Source organism: Eublepharis macularius, chromosome 17 (genome assembly GCF_028583425.1).
Source record: "Eublepharis macularius isolate TG4126 chromosome 17, MPM_Emac_v1.0, whole genome shotgun sequence".
NCBI classification, from domain to species: Eukaryota; Metazoa; Chordata; class Lepidosauria; order Squamata; family Eublepharidae; genus Eublepharis; species Eublepharis macularius.
Window position 1 is genome coordinate 22775933 of NC_072806.1, and position 17650 is coordinate 22793582.

The window sequence follows — 17650 nt, forward strand, 5'->3', positions numbered from 1 at the left end:
AACAACCAGAAGGCAAGAAGAGCAAGAATAGGTTCCACCTTCTTAAGGGTCTGACGATAGCAACAGATGACGGTTTTAGGTGATATTGTGGATCTTAACCCCAAGCTGAATGATGTCTGCAACAATGACAGATCTTCTTATGTATGCCTAGGTGTTGTCTTATGATTTGAAAGTCCTGATGGATAATCATGTGGTGGGAGTGGTGGTGGAGAGTGCCGTCAAGTCATAGATGAATTATGGCGACCCCTGGAGGTGTTTATCAAGGCAAGAGACTAACAGAGGTAGTTTCCCATTGCCTGCTTCTGCAGCCCTGGTCTTCGTGGGAGATCTTCCATTCAATTACTAACCCAAGCTGACCTTGCTTGGCTTCTGAGATCTGATGCGACTGGGTTTGCCTGGACTATCCCAGTCAGGACATGTGGTAGGATTGAGTATATGCAAAAACATGCCTGTGGATCAGTTTGGGAAAAAAATATTTCTAACCACTAGGTCCTTGGACAAGGAGGCACTTAGACTGTCTCCATCTCTGCTGAAGAACCATCCTTTCCCAAGGAGAACTTATCAGTATCAATTGTCAAAGCCAAAATAACACTCCCTCATGTAATGCTGGGGCTTCCAAAGTGGGCTTTGGGAAGAATCCCTGACAGATCATTTCACGCACGCATAAAAACACCACTTGCACCACCCATGTGCATTTGCAAGAGGAGGGGCTGCGTAGCCCTGGCAGGAAGGTAGGGTGGTGGTGGAGGGCAGCTTCTCTCGTGTGGTTTCAAGATAACCCACGTTTTTGGCTGCTGGTCCCCAAGTACATAAACGACTTGTGAAACGGTCTGAAGGAAGCTCGAGAGCCAGCTGTTGCAGAGGGACACGGTAGGCCACACACATCAATGGGGCATGAATTATGTTCCAGGAAGAGATGGGGAGATGCTGAAGCTGCTCCAGGCAGCCTCCTGGGCTCCCCTGCCCAATGCCTAACCAATCGCCTCGCTCCATGTAGTCCGACTTGCTTGAAGATGCTCTGCAATTCAAGAGCTCTTTCCCTGTTGCTCTCTCCTGCCAGGGATCCTCAGGCACTAACTCTCAGGGCTTGCTCACTCCGGAGCCCAAAGAAGATGCATGCGACCACTAATAGGATCTCAGTAGATTCACAGGGCCAGAAGGAACTGGAAGGGGACTTTGTTCAGATCTGTGTAAACTGGCAAGATTCTCCAGGTGCCCAAACTTACCCAAACCCCCATTCCCACCCCCCACAGAAGCCTTCCGGCTCTACTCCACCCTCCCACCAGAGTATGCCCACAGCCATATGGAGGGAGGGGACCCCTTCAGCGAAATTCCAGGACTTTGGGTCTAACTTTCAGCTCTTAAAATACGAAGTTTATAGGGACAGAAAGGAGAAGAAAACGTGCAGACAGCATTCTACATGGCTGCACGGCAAGGAGAACACCAACACGTTTTCCTGGGAATTCCAGTGCATTTGCACAAATGTGTGCCAGGGGTTTGGGGGAAACAACAACTAAAACTGCTGTCAAATTGCAGACAACTCCATAAGGCAAGAGACAAACAGAGGTAGTTTGCCATTGCCTGCCTCTGTGTAGCGATCCTGGTCTTCCTTCATGGTCTCTCGACCAAGTACTAACCAGGGCCGACCCTGCTTAGCAATCAAGATCTGATGGGATTGGGCTAGCCTGGATCATCCAGGTCAGGGCCCATGATGCTCAGACTTCTAGACCAGATTCTGAGTAAATTCCCACCAATGTAGAAAGCAAAGAACTGACGGTGAGGGAATGGTTCCCTGCCATCCATCAATTGGTATGCTGTGGGCCAAGCAGTACTAATGATGAAACATGTTGCACTTCTGACCACAGCAAGCCCAGGGCACAGATGCACTCTTGGAGGGTTCTCCCCTCCCGGCTTTGTACTCACAAGACAAGGCACAAAGGAGGAGGCCTGTCTGTTCCATGTGATTGAGTCCTACCTTACACTTCCCTGTAGGGATAAAGGAAGGGTCGGGAAAGCCTGGACCCCCTCCCTCTTCATGTCCCACTCTGGGCTGGAATGCAACAACACGAAGGGAGGGCAATTCCCAGGAAAACGTGAGCCCGGCAGAAGTTCAAGACATTCGTTCTGCACAGGGCTGCCGGCCCCAGCAGACGCAGGCACAACTCAGTCCCAAGGCTGCCCTCTCTTACCACATCCGGCGCCTTCTGGATCTGGGTAGCCAGCTGGAGCGATTTGTTTGCAGAGGAGAGCTGCTCCCGCAAGGATTCAGCCTCTCTCTGAGCCACCTCTGCCCTCTGAAAGAAGCAAAAAGGGTATGGGGGGGCAAGAGAGAGAATGTACATTTGATTTAACAACTGGCAATTATTGCAAGAACATTCATCAATTCATGCCCGACTGAGTATAATTGATTTTCCTAAACACTCAACCTAATAAACGATAGGGGGAAAAATTCCTCAGAATGTGATGGATTTTTATTTTAAACAGTACAAGGAAGAAATAATTGAGCGATTATGACAGTAATTTAACGCTAGGAGCAAGGAATCCCCTGCTGACACAAATGCCGCAGCCCACTGAATTTCCCAGGCTGGAGGAAGGCAAGTGGAAATGGAAGCTTTTGATTCAATTGCGTTCCGTGCTTCCGAGCCAAAGCAAGGCTGCCTTCTTGCACGCTTCCTCGTGGGAATAATTCTCACAAGTAAATACTGAATTAAGAGAGATTCTGCCCACTTTGTCTGAAGCAAGCACAGTGGGTGGGTGGAGGGGAGATGATCTCTCTGCTCCATAACTATTTCTCTTCCATACGCAACTCAGGGTCAACGGCGTGCATCCTCGTTTTTAAGTGATAGGGAATTACTGCAGAGATTAAAATGTTTGTAAGACCGAAAACAAATGTTCTGAAGCAGTAGATGTGGGGCATGATTTGTTTGTGAGATGAGGCAGGCTCATCTGTGGTTTGAGAGAGGAGAATGACTCTTCTCAAGGGGCACCTGGAGGGGGGCGGAACTTGAATTAAAAGCATCTGTTGCTTGATTGATAAGGGTCACCTTTTAAAATCAATGCAAATGACAACTCTAATTGGTGAACTGGTAAAAATTCTCTGATTTTATTCATTCGAGCATATGGGATTTATTGGGGGTGGGGAGGTGAAGAGAAAAGTAGAGGGTTTTCTTTTCCTTGCTTTCCATGTGGAGTCTTCCCCCAAATATGTATCTTAGAACCACTGGTATTCAACAGCTCATCAATGATCAGGGTGGGTTTATGGCCTATCTTGGAAAGTTTTGTGGCACAGACACAAGGAAGGAGTGACCCAGGCCCTCGTACAAAGGTACCCGTGCGGGCCAGCCAAGAACGCTCACTGGACCTGACTTCTGACAATCTGCTGTGTTTGCCTATCCTTCTCCATCTTTTGAGTTTTACTCCTTCAGAGATACCAATTGAAAGAGTCAATAAGTGGAACATTTGCCTTGGGGAATTACAGAGATATGCAAATTACACAGGCTCAATTAACACTCCACAGAAAGCCCTTCTCTCCAGCAAGGAGAACGACGACATTTTACTGCTTATTGCAATTGCAAGGAGGGGGAATTCTTTTAAAATAACTGCTTAGATTTTCTCAAAAGTTTTGAAACTTAAGGCACTGGGAGAATGTGCGCCTTTCTCCACAACAGAGCAAGCACCCCAAGTTGAGGCCCATTCCTTCCTAGTGATTGTAATTCCTTTCTAGTGATCGTAAAAATGCACAATTACTTTGAGCCCTTCAAAGAAAAACAAATCACCTAGTCCAACCGGAAGACACTGCACCCCCAAACTTAAGTGAGGCATTCCCCAGTGATAGCTGCTGAACCGTTTCTCGTCCAAGGAAGGGAGATTCTACATTATTAGCAGACAGCTTTTCTCAAAAGCAAAATCAGTGCAACAGAATTATTATTTATTATTATTAAAAAACATCTCTGGTGCCTTTCCACCCAAATGAGGTCTCCAAGGTGCTAAAGATCAAATCATTTCAACATTAAAATATTTAAAACATTAGAACAGCATTTAAAATATAATATATATAAAATATTTAAACCATTTTATAAAAACATACAAATGCATATAACAACTAGGGAGGAGAGCTAATAAGAGTTAATGAGGAAATGCCGAAATAAAACAAAAATATCTTCATTCGCTGGTGGAAGGCAACAGAGGGAGATCAAGAGGGGCAGCCGTGTTAGTCTGTCTGAAGCAGCAGAAAAGAGCAAGAGTCCAGCAGCACCTATAAAACTAACAACATTTGGACTCTTGCTCTTTTCTGCAATGATAGAGGGAGACAGACATGTTTCCTTGGGAAGGAAAGTTTTGGCACCACCACCAAGAAGGCCCTTTCTCAAGTTGCCATCCATCTAGCCTCAGCCAGTGGGGTCACCTGAAGCAGGGCCTCTGGAGATGATAGGAGTGGATGGATAGGTTCATATGGGAGAAAGTGGTCCTTCAGGTATGCTAGCCCTAAGCCATATAAGGATTTAAAGGGTAACAACACCAGCACCTTGAATTGGGAGCGAGTGTAGATGGAACAGGACTGGAGTGGTATGTTCCCTACGACCCACTCCAGTCAACATTCTGGCCGCAGCATTCTGTATCAACTGTACCTTTCGGACAGACTGCAGAGGCGGCTCATGTAGTACATACTGCAGTAATCTGATCTAGATGTTAGCAGGGCCTGCGTCACAATGGCAAGATCTTTTCCATTCAGGAAGGGCTGCAGCTGGCTCACCAGCCGAAGCTGGTGAAAGGCACCCCTGGAAACAGGCATCAGAGAATGCATCGGCAAGCGTTCTGACACTAATGGGCACAGTTTGGGGGATCGCTGCATAAGTGAATGCAAACCCTAAGAGAAACAGGGCTTCCCACTTAACGAGCATGTGAAACCAGACTCCTACAGTCACAGTTATGGGGATATAATGAAAGCAACTAACACAGAGGCAGGGAGGACGGCTAATGTGTGTTTATGTTGTGTTTGTTTAAAATGTGTGTGCGTGTATGCATGCACATTTATTTTAAATGCTGTTTTAATGTTTGGAACGCTTTAATGTCCACCACTTTGGGGGACATCATAAGTTGGGTGGAAAGGCAGCACAGAAATGCTTTAAATAAATAAATCCTGCTGCCTGGTTCCCATTGATAAACCAAGATTAAACAACAAAATATTCTCATCATGCCCCAAGATGAGAAAATCATGTTTCACTGAATTAAGGAGACACGATATTCCGTCTAAAAGATAGTAAAAACCTTGCCCCAGCTGATAGTACAAAGTTCCCCGGGCTTCAAGGTTGCTGTTAAGATCTGACGCCTAAAATCCTACCTGATTTGCTCTTTCAAGGTCCGTCATGATCATCTCAATTTCGTCAGCCCTGGGAGAAGGCAGAAGGATAATCTATTAGTCTGATATTGAGTCATAAGGGTAGCTGACTGCGGAAAGTATGCTGTACAACAGTTTGATTTCTCTCGTGCAATGCTACTGCATATATGTGTACACTTTAAAAAACTCCGGTTAAAGCCCACTAGTATTTTGAAACCGTTTTCAAAGGAAGTTAGTATTTTTATTAATTTAATACTAAGATACACATCTTTCTAGCTCCTAACATTTTGCTAAAGGTAGTTTCCAAAGAAAAGCATGCAATCTGGTAGAATGATAAAAAAAAACCTTAGCAGTTTTACACGTCTTAGACAAGCATCTTACAAGAACCTGGAAGAGATAACGTAGTGTTGCCAAGTAGGCCCCCTCTCCTGCTTGAAGGCCTGCCATGGACTGTGTTAAAGTTTCCTGCGTTGCTGCTTTACTGCTACACCAAGATTGCCCTGCACCTGTGTACTCTGATACACATGTCAGTTTCCTGCCTGCTTGTTAATTACCTTGCTGCTGCAATAGACTGTGTTAATTGCCTGACTCCATGTCTGGATAACTCCACAAAGGACTTTCTTCCTGGGCAACCCTGCCCAGACCTATATCTGGACCTCCCAGTGTGTGTTTGGACTCTATTGCACATGTGCCCCGTGCCTGCATTGCCATCCGCCACGGACCGCGCCTGTTCCCTGCTATGGACTGTGTTTTTACGTGCTGTTCCCCCTGCCTCCATGGAAGCCTGCCTCATCTGGGCTCAAGCCGCTGTTAGCAGCCGTGCGCCTGCCGGGGGAAACCTCCAGCGAGCCTGGCCAGGCGCTCCCTGGTCAGTTCCCGCCTGGAGCCTCCCGCGGGCCGGTCCCCGAGCTTGCCCTCGCTACCGGGCAACCTGCTAACCAGCCCCCGTCATGCTCAGCCGGCGACCATGTTCTTAGGCAGCCAGAAGGCCGGGAGAAGAAGCCTGCTTTGGGAAGCCATTTCGGAGAAGCGGACACACCACGTCCACAGTGAGAGAACCTCACCCCGCTCTGCATATCTTAGGAGCCGCCCCGGAGAAGAAGCTAAGTGCCGACCATCCCAAGCACTTAGAGAATGCATCTCAAAGAAACCTCCGCATTCCAGAGCTGATGACATCAGGGCAAGCCCTGTCTGCTGGAACATCCATTCAGCCCACTCGGATTTCCCCCTCCCTCCTTTGTCCCCTCTTCCTGAGGTGTCACTTAACACAATCAGATTCCTAAAGTGGCCCATCTAAGCCATTCAGTGTCCCATTAAAGCCTTTGTTTTAATCTGTGAGAACCACCAAGTACAGCACCAGCCCCAGGGTACGTTTTGGGGTATTTAAGCTGGTCCCTCAGACCGTATGGTGCTCGTGCCATTCCTATCCAGACCCCCTTGCTGTCTGTCCGTGGATCCATTGCTGGCATTGGACCACCTCGCTGTCGTGTCTCTGCTCCACTTCAGGATTGTGAGTATTTCCCTTATCATCGTGGGTACCTGCTCAAGCGACCGTCTCTGTATTTCTTACTCTGCATTTCCTAGTCCTTGTATGCTTTCTTGTATGTATGTGCAAGTTCAGGCTTACGCCACACTATTAGTAAATACACGTGTTTATTGAACCTATTTGTAGTCTGCCTCTTTGTCACTAGAGTGTCTGGAATCGGGACCTCCGTAAACATTGGTTAGATCCGCGCTAATTTTAGTTCCAGACTGCTAAGCTAATTTCCCCATTATAAAAAGCAGTTCTGGTAACAGTAGCACCCTCCTAAATGGATTGGTGCAGCATTCTGAATATATGAAATTTATGCTTGCTATGGAGGGAGGATAACAGCAAATTCAGAGTGGCTCACATAACCAAGGCTCGTGCCAGTCTTCATGGGTCACTCCAAAGACCTGTACCACAAATGATTGTGGTACCTGTGAACAGGCCATACTGTATGAGGGCATGCCCCAATTCAATACCACCTCTGATTAAATTAGCAAGAACCTGAAAACTGAGCCTAGGAAAAATAGGGCTATTGTATCACATCCATTTTACAAGCCCTTCCCTGCCTGTTCTTGGCTCAGAGGTAAAACCATAGTATGGAATAGAGGGGGCTGGAGAAATATTTTGGCATGTATCCAAGGGGCGCTACGTCGTTTCCCTTGGACATGACTTTTGGAGCACACTTGCCCGAAAGGTTAGTCATCACAGAGCTATCTGATGTAATAACCCAAGGGCAGCCAGGATTTCTAAGACTTTACCAACCATGTGCCTCAAGGGCATGCAGAGGCATATTCTTAGCTGCTTCCCTTCACTTGAAAATTGGCTTTTTTGTCCCATTCCCTGGAATTCTCTCCAAAGACAGAGTGTGAGCATCTTCTGGGAACGATGTATTTTGTTTATTGTTTGAAACTGAGCTGGCATAGAGGTGGAGTTTTAGTGCCTGTTCAAGTTTTTGTTAACATTTCTTTCCACTCTGCCTTTTCAATTTTGCCAGCCAACTCCCCCATGAGCAAGACCCCCCCACAAAGCCGTGCTGTCCCCACCAGCCCTCAGACTGATGGGGCTAGTCTTCTCTTCTCCTTTCTTATCCGGTACGCCTCTTTCTCCTGTAAACCATTCGTGTGCACCTCGTAAAGCAAAGCGGACTCATCAGCAGCTTCAAAGGGACCTTCTCCGTTTAGGCAAGCTGAACACCCATTGAGATTTATAAACGTTTCAGCCATATATCTTTTTTGGGGGGGAGGGGGCTCTTTAAGTAGAGTAATGAATTAAATTGCTGTAATGTTCTGTCCTCGGGCAGGCTTTGACAAAAATTCCAGAGGATCTTCAAAAGGATTCATTCCTTTTCATTTCAAAAGCTCCAAAGCGGCTTCGGGAGATGGCACTCGGCAGCCTGAAATCGGTTATTTCGCAAAGCCTCTAATAGCTACACACAGCCTTTGTTGTCTGCAAGCGCTTGCTGTAAAACAATCCTAGTTCACCCTTCTTTATGAGCCTGACGCACCAGCTCTCACTGATTTATTAACACAGAGAACATCCGGCTCCCTTTTCTCAGGTTTGAAACCCTTGAGTAAATTCCAAAGATTGCAACACACTGCAGCGCCCAAAGCTTGGAAACTTGCATTTGGGCGTCCCTGTGGGTGACTCTGTGGCATTGATCAGCACCAGGGTTTTTGCATGGTGGCATATGCACATGGCTTCGTTTAGGCCGTGGACTAAAATGCACAGGATTAACAAATTGTTACCACATGGCTAGATGGTTTATGTGAATTTAAAGAACACAAAAGCACACGGTTAGTGCTCTGTCCTTCCAAAACTGTAACTCTTGGTGATCTGCTCAGTTTATATAGGATGCATTCAGACTTCGTATTCACTTATGAAGTGAACAGGCAAAGAAGTCCTTGGGAGTGGGCCTTCGCTCACATGCTTCCTCTCCATTTGTGTGCAGGTGGGTAATTTGAAACTGTTCCCAACAAACCACAGCTTGTCATGTTGGGCTTTGCTCTCTTGTATGCAAGCTAGGATTAAACTGTGGCTTAGGAATTCTGGTGTGTAGGCAAGAGAACAAGCCACCATTTATAGTTTTGTCTGATTTCACAATAGACCATGGTTAGTTCCAAACCAGGAAGTCTTCATTTTCCCAACTGCACACAGCACAGAGCTCTGAACTCCAGGTACCAGGGATAAAGCACAGCGGAAGGGCACTGCTTCCACACGCTGCCTGTGAACTTCTCAGCGAACGAAACCTTCTGCATACCTAAGACACACAGGAATTCATTTAAGGTGGCCAAATGCAGCCAAAACTCCCACCAATGTTCCTGGCAGAGACTTTTCATGTGTCACCAGCTTGCCAGATCTTGCTTGCAGCACTTCCTAGGTGTGAAAGTCTGCTGCACCTTCAAGGGAAAAGGCTGCTTCATCCTTTACACGTGGGAGAGCTGGGAAACCACAGATGATACCTTCGAAATTTACTGCTAGCGTGTAGCCAGCATTATTATTTTCTTTTTATTAGCTGGACAGTGTAACATTTCAGTTGGAGAGAACAAGCAATATTTTTTCCCATCGTTGTTTCCCCCCTTTCTTTTTATTGCTTTGAATAACTGTTAATATGAAACCACAAAGGCTTGTTAAAATGCTCTACTAAAACTTTTATGAGGACATTTTGCAAATAAAAAGCACTACCTGCTATTGATATTGGGGATCTGCATCATTTGTTTAAATAAAAAGGAAGGAAAATTTGCCTGCATTCATGCATACATCATGATAAACTGTGGTTTGTGAAACAAGCTCCAGTTACTCTATTAAACATTTGTAAATAAAACCTGGCTGCCTTCTTCTTGCTCTTTTCCCATCAGGGAGGATATCCTTCTTTCTCTGCGGCCAGGTGACCTTAAAGGGCAATGTTTCCCATCAGACATGGTTTAAAAATTTAGCCATTGCAACGAATCACAAATGAGCAAAAGCTGTGGGGAACCAGCTACAAACCTTAGCTTGAAATCCACGTTTCGTGCCAACCAGCAAACCTCAATTTGTCAGGCTACCTGCATTAGGGCTAACCACAGTTCATACACAGGGTTTAATGTGAGGCCTGAGTGCAGCCTGTGACAAACTAACCCTGTTGGTCATATAAAGGATGGAGGAGATGGAAAAGTAGGTTTTTCTGATGATTTTCAGTGTATCATATCAATGCCCGCAAGAGGCCAAGACAGCCTGGCTAGTTTCTCCCGTGAAAACTTTGGGTGGTACTTCTCAGGGCAGCACCTCGTAATACTGCCTAGCAAAGCTGCTTTTGCAGTGGAGAGGGTAGTGACATCCAAAGCCATTTCTGATATAAGAGTGCTGTTTCATTTTACCCTGTAAAGTGCAACAAGGTGCACAGAATTACTGAAGAGACAACCCACACCGCTGTTATCTAAATGTATATCATACCTTTAAATGCACAACAGTTGCATGCAGGGCTGCAATTCCATGAAAACTTAAGTAAAATTTAGAGAACATGGTACTGATTGAACAATCCAGGATCTTTAAATATAAAACCAAACACACATTTATTTATTTATTTTTATTTCATTTATATCCCACCTTTATCCCCAACGGGGACACAAAATGACTTACATCATTCTCCTCTCCTCTATTTTACCTTCACAATAACCCTGTGAAGTAGGTTAGGCAGAGAGTGTGTGACTGGTCACCACTGAGCTTTCATGGCAGAGTGGGGATTCAAACTTGAGTCTGACACTCTAACCACTACACCACCCTTGCTCCCTATATGCTTGTGTGTTTCATGGCTACATCTAATAATAAGTGTGTGCGGGGGGGGGGGGTGCCTGCTAATCTAGAAAGCAGGAAAACCAGGCCGCCTCACAGACAAGGAGCAATTCCGCACATGTTGGATAATGCACTTCCAATCCTCTTTATAGATCATTTGGAACGGATATTTTTGTGTGCGGAACAAAAAATCCACCTCAAACGATTGATAAAGTACATTGAAAGTGCATTATCTAATGTGTCCGGAATCAGCCAAGGTTGAGATTCTCTACAGTCAAAGGAGACTTTTGCAGGGTATTCAGGAAACTTGCTTTTGGTTAATTTACAAGGTGTTTTTTTTTAAAGCTCAATGATGACCGAGCATGCTTCGAAAGGCACAAAATGCTCAGAATCAGAATACGGATCAGTACTAGACCACCAAGCACATCCTGGAAGGCATACCCCTGACCAAAGGGCAAAGATGGCGTTGGGCAAGGAACATTTCAGTTACCAAGTGTGCAGGTTTTGCTGTTGTGCTTTCGGGGTGTGTGTGTCAATACTATGTAATTAAAATAGCATGGGAAGTTATTATGACTTCAAACTGTAGGTAACATTGTCTTTCAAGAGCCGTGCTTTTGTTAGTTTCTTTTGAAGATTTAGATGCTGCTTTTCTCCCAAGGTAGAACTAAAAGTGTTGTCAAAAAAGACAAACGAGAAGGCTACCTTGGAGCTATTGGGAACAAATAGCTCCTTGGCATCCACAACATCTTTAGCAAGATGTTCACTGAGTTCATCAATAACTCTAGGGGAGACCGTGATTTATGGCAGTATAGCTACAGTGCATAACAATTCTCATCCTCTTCGCTTACAGGATCTCAGGTAACAGGTGCTGAGAAAGATCGTTCTCTCTGCTTGAGACCCTGGGCGATGTGGAGTGTGTCTTAGGGTCTACCCTCAGCAGAGACATGATGACCCACGATCTTAGCCTTGCCTAAGGCATGTTCACATGTCTCAATGTTAACCACAACACTGGAATTTTCTACCCATGGAGTTTAAATGAGAGAAAACATTCTCTGAAGTGTGTGTGTTAGGAAATCAAAGGGTTTCAAAACAAAGCGATCAAAGAACGGTGATTTTAGGGGCTCTGGAGATTACACAGCCAATGCAGCAACGGGATTAAGCTCAGAGTGTGGTTCAAGTGGCTGCTGCCTGCCTTTCCAGAGATGTTTTAAAGATAATCCTACATGTAATCAAAACTCGCCTTCCAAAGAAAAATATTAAACAAGGCAAAACGGATGGAAATCAGCCAACTTCTAAACATTTCCTCCCCTTCTCATTGTTGGAAAGGGAAAGGTAGGCCAATCAGAGTTTTGATGGGGGGCGGGATTTGGAGGAGGGATTCTGGTGAATGTTGCACATGGAGAGAGACTGCATGGTCTAATCACTAGTGTTTAGATGAGGCTCTGGCAGACCTGGGTTCAACCGAACCAAGTATTATGGGACACACGGGTAATGTATCACAAGATGGGTCATCACAGGAAAAATGTTACTCTCTCCCCACCCACCCCCAATGCCAGCCCATTTGTGGTCACAACTTCCTAAGAAAGCCCTGGTGGCCAACTAGTTTTATAGCAGCAGAATATTAAGTAGCCAGTGTGGTACAGCACCTATGATTTTGCCTTCATCTGCTAGTACACAACACTGTAATTATGAACACCTGACTGCTATTTATCGCCCTTTTGGGCCACAAAAGATCCTTGGTGTGTTTTTCAACATTTTAAACCACTATTTTAAATGTCCTCTTCCCCTTATCTTAGCTTTGCTATGGGACATAGTTCTACGGCAACTCACAGGACAATCCTAAGCAGTTATACCCTTCTATGTCCATTGAGGTCAATGGACTTAGAACTAAACAGCCATCCATCCCCAACATCTTATCTCTCCCTCCCACACCATTTTATAAACTCACTAGAGAAAACCCGCACTGCTGTCCTCGAAGAGCTCCAAAGCATCATTCCCAAACTGAGAGCCTCTCTCCAAATGGACATGCCGAACGTAGAGAGAAGCAGGCATCACTCTATTGTTGAGTTTGGAACAGTAGTTTCTTAAATAGTATAGTAAAAACTGAATGGTTGAAACCCCATATTGTCTTGTACCAGAGATACCACCTTCTGAGATTAGGCGGGTGGCAATCTGAGAGAGGGCCTTCTCAGTTGTGGCTCCAAAGCTCTGGAACTCTCTCCCCAGGGAGAATCATCTGTCCCCTTTCTGTTATCATCTTGCATGAATGGGTCCGTTTCATTTGATGTTCCCTCAGTGATTCCTCCTTCCTGCCCAATGTTTTGTTTTTATGTTTTTTATATACTTTAGCTATGGTTTTGATTGTTTTAATGATGTGTTTTTTGTTGGTGTTAATGGTTTTTAAGATGTGATTTTCACAGTATGTTTTTAATTAGTTGGCTGCCTTGGTAGTCCCTATGAGGGCAGCAAGGCAAGATATAAATTTTGTAAAATAAAACAGAGACATCACTAACTTGGTAATGGAGGCTGTAAGGGGGTGAGGGTCACCGTTTGGGTGGCAAAACACACTTTGACCCAAAGCGCTTGCCAGGAGAACAAAGTGACTCCTGAGAATATTAAATCTGGGCCATCCTGGTTCTGTATTCTCCAACCGTATTCTGGGAAAATCCAGGGTTCCTTGGAAGCTTGTCAAGATCTCCTCAGTGAGGAAACCAGTGATGATGGATGAGCTTCTCTGAAAGATGCCACTACCAATCTTCCTGTGCAATGCATAGCCACGGAGGCATGTTGGAGAGACTGCAAAGCCCCAGAGGTCTGAGCCAGTGTCATTTGTAAACCGAGAGCATAGCCACCTATGTGCTCCAAAAATCCTCAGAGTTTCCTCAGCTGACAATGGGAAAAATATTCCCAGAAGATCGTCTGATGACCACTGCTCTTCATCCCCCCCCCAAACTGCAATCTCCTGTCTCTGACCTGCTTTGATCCTACAACCCCCCCCCCCCACACACACTTAAGCTTTAGCAGGCTCTGTGACAACAGATGCAAAGACTGATTTTTCACCCAAGTCTACACGCTTTGTTTCTCTCTCCCTCCTTTCTGCCACTGTTGTAAAGCTGCAAGATCCAAGCACAGCAGACCTTCCCCCCTCTCCTTCATTTCAAGATAAGAGCGAGTCGGGGAAAAATATAGAATTACCCTCAGCGTGGCCTTGGGCACCCCAGCGCAGTGTCAATTTCCCCGAGTGTAATAAAACAAACATTGTGTAGACTGCAGCACAAATACAGGTGATACTCAAACATGCGACCCAAGGAGCAATCACAAAGACAGACAATCCAGGGCTCCTTCGCCTTCAGCAGAGAAAGCACCAAGCATACACCAGCCCCAAGCTGCTTGCTGTGCGATTCATTTGGCGGCTGCCGTTTCAACACACCAGGAATAAACAGGTTGGATTCTTTATCAAACCTCCCAAATAAATCCATTTTATTCTCCTTCCTCAAATGCAGAGTAAGGTGACTGTTGTAAACAAAAATAATAGGGGTTGGAGTTACCCAGAGAAGTAGTCTGATACGGAAGGCAACCACAGGAAGTGTCAGTTGAGAACAGGTGACGCTGAACCGCTCTGAACTGCACATCTCCAATAACAGGTTTAATAATTACTTATTTTTAAAGGACCTACATGCTACATTAGCATACAAATCCAGGAAGCCCTGGAACCAGGTCAGAAGCGCCTTTCCTAGAGATGCTGGAATGAACAGGAGAGGCTCAAGAGGAAAGAATGGGCCACCCTCTTCCACTCAAAACCTCTCCAGATTGACCTTTTATGTAGGCAGCAACAGGCTACAGAATCCCCTGCCTGCCTCTCCAGAGTTGTTTAACCTTTAAAATCCTGTAGCGAAAATACAGCTGACAGCCAAACCAGGGACCCAAAGCAGGCAGCAGACAACTTGATTAACTGCAGATGGCTCTCTGGATTAGCCCGAGCAGGTGGCCCTGAGCTAACTCCAAAGGGCTGCTAAGCGCAAGACAAATTGCCAACGAGAAGGTCGGAATCCTTCAGCGGAGGCTGGGCATTAAGCAGTCGATTCTCGCCCTGGGTTTCTTCTGAACCTAGCAAGCAAACTCTCTCGGAACTTTCAGCATGGAGGAATGCCAGCCAATGGGAAAGCTGCCAAAGGAACTGCTTGGGGTTGAGAAGTTCTATTCTCTCCTCCTGTCAGCAGCAGACAGCGCCTCCATCTTCAGAGGTAAGCTAAGGTGCTCCTCAAGTAACAGCCCCAGGTGGTGCTGAACAGCATCCTAGAAAGAAGCTCCCACACAGCTGAGGGCTACATCCAAAGGGCACCTCTGCCCTTCCTTTGGATTGCTTCTACATTAGCAGCAATGTGTCCCTAGCTGCCACGGTGCCCATACTTGCCACTGGATCACCTAGACGTGTGGGAGCACATCATGAGAAAACAGATCCATGTAGGTGGGAAGCTGTTTTTGGAGACCACTGAAGACTGAATAAGATGCAACGCCCATCAGTTGAGACTAAGCTGCAGGACTGAGGGAATTCTCCCATCCCGAAGGTGTTTTCTCTAGATTGGTGGTTCTTGACCTTTCATATCCAACAGTCCACCAATTGCTCTATCAAAGAACCCAGGAACCTACCATGACAGAAACCAACAGCTCACTTTGGCCATGTTTACAGGCATTCTGTTATTACACTTATCATTTAGGGTAGATTTTAAAGATGTACAAAATTACAGAGACACAATGGATAATCCCCGGCAGGAGGGATGGGTGGGGGGATGGAGAGTGGGTGAAACACCAAGTTTCCAAGGTTACTGCCAGCATGCCAAAAGGGCACAGATGGATAATCCGCGGCAGGCAGGAGCAGTCGGAGATTGCCCATCACACTTGTAGGTGGACATGTGAATTGCATGAAAGTGAATACTTAGTTATTATTAAGCAAACCCTCCATCCCACTGGCTGAGAACCACTGCTCTAGATAAGTCAGCAATGATAATAGTTAAGGCTACCCTTGCTTAACTGGTATTTGAAGCTAACTAAGAATCTTGACTAAGCAGGTCACTCGGTCTCTTCAAAGGGGGCTTGCAAGGGACGCTCTGGCACTTGTATGCGGGTCCTCACAGCAACTGTGTGGGCTGAGCCTCTTCCTCACATAAACAGCACCCTCCCTGCTGCTGGGGTGCTGAGCAGTTATCTATTATTATTTTACTAGCAACAATGCCCGTTGTGTGAAAAAATACAACGGGCTCTGGCAAACTGATCCGGCGAGCCCCCTCCTGGTGGCAAGCGGGTGCTTCGCAGTGGCCTCAAGACTAGAGTCATCAGCTATGCACCAAAGCAAGGATAAAAACTGAGTCATTGCCAATACAGTTTGCCTTTTATACAGTAGGATTACTTGGAGAAAAAAACCACATGATCACACCCAACTTGGTAGACACATGAGCACATGAAGTTACCTTTTTTACTGATGCCTACATTAAGGTCTATACTAGCTGGTCAGAATGGCAGCAGCTCTCCAGGGTCTTAGGCACAAGTTTTTCACATCACCTGTTCTATCTGATCCTTTCACACCTGGAGACACAAGGGACCTTCTGCAGGCAAAGCAAACAATCTGCCTTCAAGCTACAATAGTGCAGGATGAGATGCGGCTTCCAAAGAGCAAAGCAAGCGTATGAAGGGGACCGGTGAGCCTGATCTTGGTTAACGTTGGTGCCAAAATAGCCCTTAACCGTGATGAAGGCGGAATTAAGAGTAGGAGAAAGACAAAGGGAGAGGGAGTGCCAGTTCATTACCTCTTCTGGCCTTTTAATTGCAGCTACAAAATGAGCTCCATGACTTCTGACCCAGCCCCTAAGAGGAATATTTGCTATTTTTACCATTACCTGTAAATCTTCCAAAACAACTAATGCCCAAGGGGAGGCTGGTCTTATTGCTTTGTTAACCCTGGAACTGGTCAACCTGCAAAACTCTGTTCCTTGAGCTTTCATCTTGCTGCCCGTTCTGCAAAGGCAAGGGAGTCTCTAGCCAAAAGAGGAAAAGTCAGATTTGTTGCCCTGCCAATGTTTGAAGAAACGAGAGACGTTTGTGTTGACGGCCAAGAGCAGGGCTGCCCTTTGCAACGTGCACTGAATCAAAGCTATGGAGATATTCCAAGCTGAAACTGCTGCTCTGGGGTAATCAAAATCCCTGTGCCTGCCCTGAACCCAGTGGATAACTTTTGTTGTTGCGACTGTTAGCGCCGTCACGCCATGCAGGAATTGGAGGGCCTTTGCCAGCCTTTTTAAAAAATCCGTCTTCTGATTTGCAAGGCAGAAAGGCTTAAAAAGTATGCTGCTGAAAGATGGTGAAATTGCAGGAGCCAGAGCACCTATTTCAGGTCCACTCACAAATTATGTACCCTTCCCTAATGCTTCTTACTGACTTTTAAAAAATGTTAGCAAAGTACTCACTAGGGCTACAATTTAAATTTATTTATTTATTTAATTTGATTTATACCCCGCCCTCCCCACAAATAGGCTCAGGGCAGCTAACAACATTCATAAAACACAGTGAATTAATCACAAAACCATAAAATCAATAATAATCTTTAAAAGGTTATTAAATAGTCCAGGTGCAGGCTAGTTAAATAAATATTTGGGAGTCCGTATATGTGCATAGTAGATGGGCAAAGTAGAGGGGAATACTGGGGTGTCTGAATGAGTGGTTGGGACATAGACCCCTGTAATTTCTCTCCATAAGAACATAAGCAAAGCCATGTTGGATCAGGCCAGTGGCCCATCCAGTCCAACATTCTGTCACACACAGTGGCTAGAAATCCAGTGCCATCTAAAGGACTGTCAGTGAGGCCAGGACACCAGAAGCCCTCCCACTGCCTTCCTTCCAGCATCAAGACAACAGAGCACCACCTCCCCACAAAGAGAATACCATCTATCTCCTGTGGCTAATAGCCACTGATGGACCTCTGCTCCATATATTTGTCCAGTCCCCTCTTGAAGCTGGCAATG

General features: G+C 45.8%; 1 protein-coding gene across 2 annotated transcripts in view; it reads right to left on the reverse strand.

The window, feature by feature from the left end:
- The window catches only part of CUX1 (cut like homeobox 1), a 332631-nt gene that overhangs the window by 110909 nt on the left and 204072 nt on the right, over positions 1-17650 (reverse strand). For both annotated transcript variants that reach the window (XM_055001346.1, XM_055001347.1), the window contains exons 9-10: positions 5342-5390; positions 2190-2294 (exon numbers count right to left, since the gene is read on the reverse strand). In XM_055001346.1, coding sequence (XP_054857321.1) covers positions 2190-2294; positions 5342-5390 — 154 coding nt within the window. The remainder of the gene's footprint in view (positions 1-2189; positions 2295-5341; positions 5391-17650) is intronic.